The sequence below is a fragment of the Dreissena polymorpha genome, chromosome 15, assembly GCF_020536995.1.
Source record: "Dreissena polymorpha isolate Duluth1 chromosome 15, UMN_Dpol_1.0, whole genome shotgun sequence".
NCBI lineage: Eukaryota > Metazoa > Mollusca > Bivalvia > Myida > Dreissenidae > Dreissena > Dreissena polymorpha.
In genome coordinates this window covers 3308690-3321318 of record NC_068369.1, presented here as the reverse complement: position 1 = coordinate 3321318, position 12629 = coordinate 3308690, and the positions used below count along the sequence as shown (strand labels likewise).

Genomic DNA, 12629 nt, shown 5'->3' with positions numbered 1-12629 from the left:
AGTATCTTCAGACTTATCATAACAAAATAATGGGCATGTGCTGAACACAGGGGCAATAAAACCGTGATCTATCAACAGGGGTGTGATTGAGGCAAAGTCAGAGGGGAGGAAAATTATGTTGACTGATTTTGACTACGCGAATGGCGCGCATAACGCAATGACAAACATAAAAACAGACATTAAAATAAACAACTTTTTGAACTTCATAACAATATTTCTTTATAAAAACCTGTTAAACTTCACATTAATCATACTGAGGATGTAGCTGAAATAATTCGCGTTCAGAATAAATCTGAACGCTGAAACTCCGCTCTGTAAAAACCATAACGAAAAATAAATACAATACTATTATATCAATATGCTTAAAATTGCAAAATAACATTACCAACTCATAAAGTTTTAGTTAAGAAGTCCATTTTTACCTCAAATAGCGTCGAATTAAAGTTAAAAGGCATAATTTGTTTCAGTTAAACTTCTGCTTAAATCGCAATACAATCACTGACCTCTCGCCATGTTATGAAATATTTAAATATCAACTAATCAGAAGAAGGCATTACGGTGTAATAGGCTGTGTTATCGATTAAAATCTACCTGCGGTATACAGCGGGCACAGCAATTGGAATGGAAAATGTGAGTAGTGTGTTGATTTAAATTTGTCAGGCGTGCAAAATTGAAAGAGTCATTACATAATTCTTACGGAACATTATTGAGAAATGAATTATCTACACAGGTATGTAAATATTATTGCAATCCGTTGATATAAACTGTCTGATATCGGGGCTTGAATGTTGCGCACCAAATTCCTTGCGCATTAATATAGACAAAGAAGGAAAACTCTCGCTATTAAAAAGATAGAGTGGACTATTGACGCCAAGAGTCTGCCAAAGCAAAAATCATCAAAAGACTCTAAGGCGGCAATTAATATTGACTAACTGAGGATGCAAAGTAAACAGTTAAGTAAGTACATGTATTTATTGTGATCAATAGCAGCAGTTTTTCAATGTATTGAATGACAGTTAATAGACTAAATATAAACAAACACACTTGAGTGTTCTTCTGGTGTTAATGATGTATTAACTGAGTTAAATTAATATATTTAATTTGTTTACCTTTCAATATCTTGCATTTCACATCTTCACTCAGTTCAAAGCTATTTCAGTTAACTGAACAGCGTGACAAACATAATAAAGCAGAATATGCATATGAATCTGATTATACACAGACCCACAGACATATAAAAATCAAATCATGTTTGTCTATTTCCATGTTCGAACGATACTCTCTAAATTGTTTTACTTCGCAAGTAGACTACACTCCAATTTGCAAACACTGGTTTCCGTGACACAAATTCAGTGGGCACATTTCTTAACAAAATATGTGTTGCTTGTATCTAAAACGTAGTTTTTTTTTTGACAAACACATTTCATTATTCCTATCTGACTAGGTGATGTCAATCGTTTATTCGATTGCTATTTGTTATTTCAATAATCTTAATTTTCTCTTCAGAATGGCGCCATTTGCAAACAAATCACAGAGCGCATTTTAAGAACACGATTTTAATTGGAAGATTGGGAAACGACAGCCAATTATATGGCTCGTTTTAAAAATGCTTAGGCAGAATCTACCAGTGTAAAATGCGGAGAGATTTCGCAGGCCGCGGATATTTCGGGCCGCTTATGAAATACGTCCGCGGAATCAGTGGTAGCCCCTCTCCCCCACATTTTTTAAAACGAATTCACGCAAATCTCAGAAGTGACATTAGGGACAATCCGATCCGCGGAAATCCGCGGATCCGCGGAAAAATCACACCCCTGTCAATAAATAAGATTATTGATAGATCTTTGATAAAACACTGCTATAAAAATGCTCAAACTAAGGGTGTCAAAACGTGTGCAAACAATTTAATAAAAGCAAGTACTTAAATAAAAAACATTTATTTAATGTACATGCATTAACACTTAAAATAGGAAGTATATATTACTGTTTATTTTGACAATGTCGTCGTGTGTGGACAATATGACCTTACTTTGCCGAATGTTCAAAAAAGTGAATGGTTCAAATTAGATGCAGCGTTGCATGGCACTATTAGAAATGGCTACACCTTCAGCCTTGTTCTGGAATTCTGCAAGTCACGTGATTTCGCGATCTTATCGATATTGGCTTATTGTGAAAAGGGTCTTTTCTCCGATTGGGAAAGTGCAGTTTCCGGTACTTTAGGAAGAAACAAAAAAATGCTTATTTCTCATGTTTTTGTTTATTTATAAAGTTTTAATTTTTGGGGTAAATTTTCATCTGCCTTTTAAAGAAAGTCACTTTTTGCCATTGGAAAACAGCCGAATATTCCCAGTTATTTTGAGCAAATAAAATCACTGTACAATGTTTTATAATTAATCAAAATAAACTGTAATTGCAAAAAATAAAGAAATACCATTTTATTTCTACCTTTATTTGTAAGAATTTAATCAAATAATCCCAAATAATGAATCTTTACTGGAGGAAATCAAAGAATGAGTATGAACAACTTATTAGAGATTTTTTTACATATTTGCTGATAATGTTGTTAAATTAAGGCTATTTTCATTGACTTTTGGCATTTTGGTAATTCCAAAACACATCATTTACCCGCAGTAAAGTAAGAACTGCGACACTACAAACTGACAATAAATTGTAAGAAATCAATTAAATAATCTAACATTATTAACAAATGTCACCAACCCTCCATGAAAATAGTGGCAATGTACATCATATTAAGTGTTTATGCTTGGCCATGTTCTGGTGACATTGCCACTTCATGTAACAGAAATGCTCGAGTTGAATGTGGTTTGAGCCTGGCAACTAAATGTAGTCAGGATGATTTTTGGGTACTATCCTCCAATTTAAATTCAAAGATAAGAGAAATAATCATTCAAAAATCGCTCATGTTTCTGTACTCTCCCCATCTCTTTGCCATCTGTCGTGCCCTTAAGACATGTGCTCACTTACTCTATGTATTTCTTTTGTCCCTTTGCATTAATCATCTGAATTGTTATGTGTTTGTTGAATTGCTATGTTATGACCTCGGGTTCTGCACTTTAAGTGATTAAAGTTACGCTTCCTATCTATCTATCTTCGGATACTGTTAAACTCCCCTTTTGGGTATTATTAATAGATCATGCTGTCAGTGCGAGAAAAATATTTATGCAATATTGTACAATAAAAGTATTGACAGTGAGACGTAAAAGAAAGAAAGTAAGACTGAAACAAAGTTTAAAAGTGTTAATATATAGACAAGAGTTAAAATCAGGTCATTAAACATTTTAGTATTGTACAGTAAATCTGGAAACAAGTTTTTGATTTTGTGCTCATTCAGTATCATTAATAAATTCATGATTTTTTGTATCTTACATTGATGAAAACTGGTTGTGAACATGACAAGGTTGGCACCAATTGACCGCCCCCGGTTTAACCGGCGGTTTTTACCGGTTAAAACCTCCCCGGTCAATACTCCCGAAGTGGTCATTCTGGTCAATACTGGTCGATTGAACTTTACACCCAATTTTGATTAATATTCCATGCTTAATTAAACAATATTGATAATATAAATTAAACAGACATGTTTCCAATAATATCTTAAGCTAATAATACTCACTATTTTATACCTGTACATGCAATTTGTAGGCCAATCTCTCAAAATTTTGCAAATTAGTCAAAGTTGGTCAATAGAATTTTTATGGTCGATTGAACTTTGTTCGATTCTAATAAATTATGAATGTTAAGATAATTATGCGCTTGATTCAACAAGAACCTGTCAATTACTGTGTAATAGTTGTTCCTCATGCCCCACCATCCCACAGTCTTTTCAAAGTCTTCTCACCTACATGTATACCGGTTGAGGCACCCAAAACTGATTATAGGGCCTTAAATGGCACCTTTTTGACACTACCCATACTTGTATGTATTATTGCCTAGATTCCATTGATATAAAAATAAAAGTCTAGAGTAGACCCACAATTGGAAAACATTATTTGTTGGCAAAATCAAGAACTTTGATTGCTTATTCATTTGAAGACCAATTGACCTTTTAAATATGAAAGGAAAAACAACCGTCATACAGTTAGAAGTAATATTAAATAAAAAGTTATCTCCTTTTGTGTGAGTGATACAGTATAAAATAGCCTAAGGACAGATTTGCTTCATTGTCAATATCAGAGACATAACACTGCATGCATTTTATTACCAATTAAGGCTAAGGGGCCAGATTTATGACCCTAGAAAACACAAGAGTTCTGTTTGCCCATCTGCTTATCAAATTGATATATCAATAGATCAGTTAAATACTATGGTAACTACAATAGTAATAATACTTCAGTAATAGATGTGATACACTGAGATAAAGATATTGCATGCCTTAGTCCTTATGTTTATGCGTCCGTTTCCTTAAATAATAAAGAAGATTTTTTGTACAGCTTAAAAGATTTTTTTTACAATAAATAACTCATTTTTTTATCAATTACAGAATTATGATTGATTTTATAAAGAATAGCTTATAGTCTTCCTTTGTGATGTTAAAATGCTACAATTTTCAATCGACCAGTATTGACCAGTTATGACCAGTAATGACCAGTATTCATAATATTGCAACATCCGGGCACTTGCGTCAGTTAGAGTTACGTGCCCCTTGACGACGGTGAAAACAATATTTAGCGCTGCGCTATTTTATTTGCATTGAGAAATAGAGCGTGATCGTTAATTATATATTTAAACGATTAAATTAATATTTTTTTCAACATGCCAACAAGTTGTTCTACTTTAATGCAAAAAATAGATTAAAACAAACAATAAATATATAAATTTCAAATATACAACATATATAAATTAACCATAATGGTATTAAACTGGGAAAAACAAACACATTGATACCTTAAATAAAATTTAATTATATTTAAATGCAATGTTTTTCATTGATTCTTTGCATCAATCTAAAAATCGTGTAAGCGGGTGTTTAATTGCCACTTTGTTCTGCATAAACCGATTATCTCGTCTTGATCAGATATTATCCAGACTAAACTAACAACATAGTGTCATAAACCAAGTAGTGGTAGATGACAGCGCCATTAAACACGATTGATGATGCCACCATGTCTTCTTCTCTTTCTGTTTGTATTAAGCAGTCATTTGGTTGAATAATTAACGCCGACATACTTATATTAACAGTTGCTTAAATTATATATGTTACATATTGTACAAATTAAAAGTCATGTCCAATTAAGATTAGATCAGAAATTGTACACCGTAAAGATACTAGCCCGATTAATTTTTGAAAAATTAAAGCATTTAATAATTATAAAATTTACGTAAAACACAAGTTACGAATCTAGCGTGAATCGGTTAATTCAAACGACGTCATTCCGAATCCGGGACAATCGCTCCTACGGGCCATATTAAGATTTAATGTTACGGCACCAAACAAACGACATCATAAAAAAAGAAATTACGTTTGACAGCAACGGGGATAAATAATTTAAAAAAAATTAATATGTACATAGATGTGTGTGTTAAAAATCTTATATATATGTCACTCATACTCATTACAATCAACTGGTTCATACAACACATTTCAGGGACAAGAAGTGATATATACATGTAACAGAGCTGTGTACTGCAGTTTTAGTATTGACTTCCTATATACTTACAGCTCTAATGCATTTGCCATTTGAGTTACTGCTAACTTACAGGTTGACGTTTTTTTATTTATTGAAATATTAATTAGATCTATTAATTTGTTTTAATTTGATTTAATCAAAAACGTAAAAGCGATAGGCAATAAGTAAGTAAGTCACGTTTATTAAACCAACCTTGGGTCATAATGAATGGCATGTAAACCACAATGTAAACGGATAATACACCAAAATAAAAAAAATACTATAAATCAGATCAGTATAAAGTAAATAAAGCTTGATTTTTAATAACACAACTTAGGCATTCAGTAAGTGTACCAGAATTTCCTACTTTTTTTCCAGCTTCACGTTATTATTATAAATTGACATACTTGAGATATACAATGTACGAATATGAATGAACTCTAAAAGAACGACAATATTAATTACATCAACATCTACAATGATACTCCCATTTTTAGAGAATAAACTTATTTACCTAGTGTCTCAATGAGAAAGATATGAATGTCGCCGTACTCGAACATCGGCCATTTGGTCGGGTCATATTTCCAAAATCCCGTATGTAATTTGTACGGATATTCATTTAGTCAAAATATTTTAATTTAAATTTTCTGGTCATATTGGGCTTTCGAAGTGCAATCTAACCATTTATAACAATCAAAAGACATTTCAAACACCAATTTAATTACTTATCAACTTCCAAATAGGAATGCAATTGGCGAAATGTCAGCAGAGGTAGCTCAATCAGCGTAGTCAATCGACCGTATCTAGGGCATTGTTTTCACCGTCGCTAAGGTACTGCCCCTTTCGTGACGTCAATGCGATAACAAGAATTGACCAGTTTTAACCGGGTATTGACCAATACTCAATTGACCGGTCAATATGCCAACCATGGACCATAAAGATATATTAGGCACGTTTGTACTCATATTTACATCCTTTAATATCGCTTATTACTTTTCCTACAGCACTAAGTCGAAATGTAGCAAAACACGCAATAAATGCACATTTAACATAACATTTAAATTGTATGCGAATCGGGTTATTACTTCAATACTTGTTTAACTTTGCATCAAATAACGTTGCATCAGTTCAGACATTCACCATTATAATGATTATTGCAGAACAGTAATGAGACATACATAAGAAATTGACTTACCTGCAGATAGATACAAAACTATAATCCTCGCGAGATTCATTTTGAAAAGTAATTATGCTTTACTTCACATATTCGTTCATCATTCATCCACCTTATTCGCAAAACAGCAGTAGCGTTACAATGACTTCAGACAGAACTAACATCAGGTTTTCCCCCAAACACGTAACGTACAAACGACTTCCTGGTTCACAGCATGTAAGAAGGCCTGTGTTAAACCAGTAAATGTGAAAAAGGCGTGCCTTATGAAGGTTACAATATACTAAATCTTTGTGGATAGCGGCGGAACCGTGCGGGGCTTCGAGGAACAGTTTCATAAGTCTCGAACCCTGTTCGTATATTTAATATCAAGGTCCGTGGTTTCCTTGTTGCATCTCTCACGCATGCGAATAGATTTTTTTGCATCCCGTAAACGACTTAAATACGACGGTGTAAACTGCAGATTTATTTAAGTATGGTGCACGTGCTAAGTCTTGAGGACACAGATAGTAGATGGATTTTAAAGGGATTTGCAGATTTAATGAGGGTCTATGGGTAATTCATACATGTAATGAGGAGTCCGTTACATAAGGATCATTAGGACTACACATCATTCGTAGAGCCCCACAAATGAATTACCAGCTGAATTTATTTAGAAAGTTATAATTTATGCGCAACCAAATAATTTAAGTTTTTTTTTAATTTTTGCAAGAAAGAAAGCAGTTATGTAAGGACAATAACCCCTGAAGGCTTAAGCAGAAAATCATACATAGATTTGTTTCCCTTGTATTTAAAGTTTGCATGTAAAATGTCGATATTTTTGTGTGTGTCTGAATGTGTGTTGCTAAAATATTTTCCATAGGTTAGAATATAAAGACGGTGACGCTTGACAGATCATGAATGAACCAGTTTCTTATTGCTTAAGACGACACAGCGATTCATTGAAATAACATGTTAACGTTCATACAGTTAAAACATCAATTTGGTGAGACCCTTAAAAAATCATCCCGGTCGCACAATTACATTTAAAACGAATCTTGTATGTGGACGTTGTATTAATACTGCATATCAAATTTGCATCGAAGGGGGCTTGTTAGTTCTGCAAAACTTAGCAAACACACAGATAAATGTATAATATGTCAAGTGTACTAAAACACAGTTTATGATACTTTATTCTGTTCGATCAGGTCCTGGTGGATATATTGAATATAGCCATAGCGTTCTGTCTGCGGTTCATTTATGGCGGAATAATAGACATAAGGGTATGTTCTCAATGGTTTGAAAAAGTGCAGTATACAGATACAGCTTTATGTTGATCTCGGGCTCGGATTTAGTGGATACAGAAACTGTTTTCTTTAGGTCTCTGGTTTTGATATAAACGGTTAAAGACAACACGTTCTTGAGGGTCTCGGGGGCTAATGAAGTGGGTATAGACATAGGTGTCCTAACCTATATAAGCACCACGTTTTCTGGGTCTCTGGTTGGGAATTAACCGCTGTGTAGCCGTTCAGATCTATGATTTGTCTAACAGGTTAATGTTTATTGAACCTGAAATGTTTTGTGAATACTTTTGAGTCAACTGTGAGGTTTGGAGCTCCTTTAAAAACGGTTTCAAGCCCAACCATATTAATTGGACGTTCCAAGTTGACCACAGTTAAATTCATTTTTTGTGTGCTTGTTGTTTACATGCGTATATTGTCTCGTACGTCTGGTTTGAATATCACTGTTTGGGAATTAGTCGCTGTGTAGCCGTTCAGATCTATGATTGGTCTAACAGGTTAATGTTTATTGAACCTGAAATGTTTTGTGAATACTTTTGTACGTCTGTTTTGAATATCACTGTTTGGGAATTGGTTTATCGTCCTTAATTAAGAATCACATGATATAATAAGCTTTTTTTCCTGCTAGTGCATCCGACGACCCACTTTGTATCTGACATAGCAGGTATTTAGGTACTGCGGTGTGTGGATGTGGGCTCTTAAATGTTTGGTCCAGAGGCTCAATTTATTAAAATTGATCACAATCTATGTCTATTAAACTGTTGATACTGACAAGAAAATTTCGTTGGCTTATTTAAAGACGTGCTGTGGAACATTGTGAATAAAATAAATACTCACTATCGATATTAAATTATGCACTGAAGAATTTCGTTTCGTAACCCAATCATTGTTTTAATCTTCCCATGGTTGTAGGCCAACCCATTATTGGAGCTATTTACAATTTGACAAAGATGTAAAGGGTGTCTCCCTTGAACAAGGAACTATATTTTTTAAATATTTCGAAGTGTTTGTATAGGTGTAAGCGAGCTCAATACGGAAGATAATGCTATTACGGGGATAGTGTCAATGCACTTGGAGTTAAACATTCGACGTCCGTTTAAAATGTATTTAAACCTTTGAATTGTTAATTGCAATTGACCAAGGTGAAGTTTTAAAACCAAATTGGATACCTGTCCAAAGAAAAATTTTAAAATAACGCGACAACAAAATACCAGTTTAAAATTTCGATGTTTTGAGATGTTCTTTTTCAAATTTCAATCCTCCAACTACCTAACAGCGCAATCAAGCATACGTTTGACAGTAAAAACTTCCTTATGGTGAATAGCTATTTATCGGGACGTATATTCTGTAAATAATAAGTGTTCACTCAAGTATATTCGTAGGATCATAAACGGTGGCGATGAGTTATGTCTTCCTGTGGCAATCAAATACGCTGATAAAACACTTACATATTGAAATTTGAGTTCAAGCATTCACTTGAGATTCTCAATAGAGAATGAATGCGGAAGAAAAATAAGCTATCGGGAAGTGAAAATGTTGGCGATGAGTCGCTTCATTCGTCATTGAAATACAAACGTTTAAAAACGCGTTTGTGCATATTCCGCCGATTGTTATCAAGATGTTGCACATCAAAGCATCCGAAAGGTCCCTTACTGTCATTGGGGACGAAAGGTCTGTAACTAACACGCGGTGCATTATGTTCAAAAGAAGTCATCCGTGTGAACAGTTATACAAATTAAATTTCAGAAACATTTTCAAATCTAAGTTAATGATTCATACTTAATTCGTGGATTCTTATTTTTTGGTAAAACATCAATATATAGATACTAATATTATAACATCATCCGATATATATTTGTGTATATTGGTGTGATATCATATCATCACTTTGTAAAATGGCTTTTTCATAGCAACATGTTAGTGGCTAGTATCGCTTACATAACACATTATAACCCGACATATACCGCTCGTCACTAAAAGAATATACTATCACTATTATAATAAAATATTATATTTTTCCTAATTATTCGTATAATATACCAGAAACGTAGATAACATGTTTTCAATGTCTCTGAATATACGCCTGATCTTCGTGTTTAATCCAGAGTTAAAATTAGGTAAACTTCTTTCTTTAGTATGTTGGTCATGCATGTTGATATTTAGGGTAATTTTAAGATTTACCGTAAAAAATAGATATATTTTTTCATGTAATAAACGTTGAACGCTGAAAACACAGCATCCTTTGCACGAATACGTATGTCCTGGTTCATGTTGGTCATGTGTAGTTTGTATAACGTTTAATTGAGTGGTCAAGTGCTTTGCTTTTTACTCTACAAACACATGTTAGTCCTTAATTAGTCCGGGAAAACTTATTTTTCATGTTTTTATACTCAAACATGGTAACTGGACGAAATGTCACGTGCATGCAATGTATTAAACCGGATCGTGACTTTCTAAGATTGGTAGATGCTTATAGTACGCTATACGTTAATAAAACGCTAGAATAAATCGGAGAGATGATCACGCGCACGTGCTGCATTAAGACGAAACGTGATCTAACCAGCTTGGTAGATGTTTGCCTATTCTTCAAGCATGAGTTAGTTTTAAGTCCAGGAAAACTCTTGTTTCGGACGTCTAAATTCTGAAACATTGACGCATAACGTCAAAATGGTAACAAAAGAACGCTAATATGATGACTGGTCACGTGTCCAAAATGATTTAAACAATACGTGACTGTTTCAGCGCGATAGATGCGTGTGTACTCTACAAGCGTGTAGCGGTCCATAGTTCGCGTAAATTTGGACGAAACATTGAAACACCCAGCATGCTGATATAGGAAAGTTCCGTCTAAAGTCGTCACGTGCACGTCGGCAGTTATCGAAATTAGCCTTTAAAGGGATCTTTTCACGCTTTGGTAAATTGACAAAATTGAAAAAAGTTGTTTCAGATTCGTAAGTTTTCGTTTTAGTTATGATATTTGTGAGGAAACAGTAATACTGAACATTAACCATGCTCTAATATAGCCATTATATGTATCTTTTGACGATTTTAAAACCTAAAAATTATAAAGCGTTGCAACGCGAAACGATTGAATAATTTGGAGAGTTCTGTTTTTGTCGTTAAATTTTGTGAAACTACGAAGATTGCTTATATAGGGTGTAAAATACGTCAAAAATGTGTACTCGGCGGAATAGCTCAGTAGGCTAAAGCGTTTTTACTTCAGGACTCTGGCAGGACTCCAGGGGTCACTGGTTCGAAACCTGCTCCGGGCAATGTTCTTTTCCTTTTTTTATTTTTTTTCTTGATTTTTTACTGGAGCTTTTATTATCCAATGTTTACATTTATCAATATAAAGCATTTAATGAATAAGTTAAAAAAATGCCAAAATCTGTGAAAAGGCCCCTTTAAAACAGGTTGCAAACGTACAGTGACCATGTTTGAGTGTCAAAAAAGTTGTTTACAGGAGTTTTTTTTCTGATTATGAATGGATACGCGATTGTAGTGCTAACAAGCATCCATTATGCTGATATAGTCACGTTCCGTCGAATTCTTCACGTACATGTGACATTTCAATATTTTAGCTTTTGAACTTTTAACTGACAGTACCCATGTTAGGTTGTCCAAAAATACCAAATAAGAGTTGTCCCGTACTAATACGTCCAAAAAGACTAGAAGCAGCTACATAGCTCACATAGTTATTTGCCGACGAAATACACCTCGGGCCATTGGCAATTCACCCAATGTAAGCATTTTGAATTTGGTTTCTTTTTGTAACGTGCCCATTGAGTTTTCATGGACGATTAGAGTATACAATCACCTATCAAGCAGGTAAGGTCACGTAACGTCTACATGCAGCACTTGCGCGTAATCATCATCCGATTTAGCCGTGGTAATTATGTTCAGCGTAAACGCGAACTTAGTACCTATAACTATTTTAAAATAATGCTAAAAACGACATGTATTTAGCTTTATAAGCTTGTAAAAAAGTTACAACAAGCAATTAACAAGCAATCTGAGTGCAATCAAATCAAAGTTTCCGCATACACAGCGTGTAGCAGTATAAACAAAAATATGCTGTCCTGCAAACTAACTGACCATATTAACCCGTTTAATTTGTTTAACAAGTTTTCAACTGGACTTTATATATAAATTGTTCATCAGAAAATTAGGAGCCGAACATAATTCTATACACGTAATAACAATAAAAAATTGTTTTTTAAACCATGTTTAAAAAGAATATTTTTGTTAAGGGGGGATGTCGGGGGTGGGGTCGAGGGTTGAGGGTTGAGAGGGGTTATAGTGTGGGGGTGTGGTCATTTATAAGATGATCTTTTAACAAGATGTGTTTGTGAAACACAATGTCCCCCTATATGACGTTTGACCTTGAAGGATGACCTTGACCTTGTGAAGGATGACCTTGACCTTTCACCACTCAAAATGTGCAGCTCTATGAGATACACATGCATGCCAAATATCAAGTTGCTATCTTGAATATTGCATAAGTATTCATAAAATAAGCAATTTGGGCCACATATATTTGACCTCTGACCTTGACCT

The 12629-nt window shown here is 34.1% G+C and overlaps 2 protein-coding genes across 3 annotated transcripts in view; both read right to left on the bottom strand.

Annotated features, from left to right (window-relative positions):
• LOC127860034 (hemicentin-1-like) overlaps positions 1–6982 on the bottom strand; it is a 103050-nt gene extending 96068 nt beyond the window's left edge. For both annotated transcript variants that reach the window (XM_052397782.1, XM_052397784.1), the window contains exon 1: positions 6817–6982. In XM_052397782.1, coding sequence (XP_052253742.1) covers positions 6817–6856 — 40 coding nt within the window. In that variant the 5' untranslated portion in view covers positions 6857–6982. The remainder of the gene's footprint in view (positions 1–6816) is intronic.
• The window catches only part of LOC127860781 (titin-like), a 218787-nt gene that overhangs the window by 96068 nt on the left and 110090 nt on the right, over positions 1–12629 (bottom strand). The window lies entirely within an intron of this gene.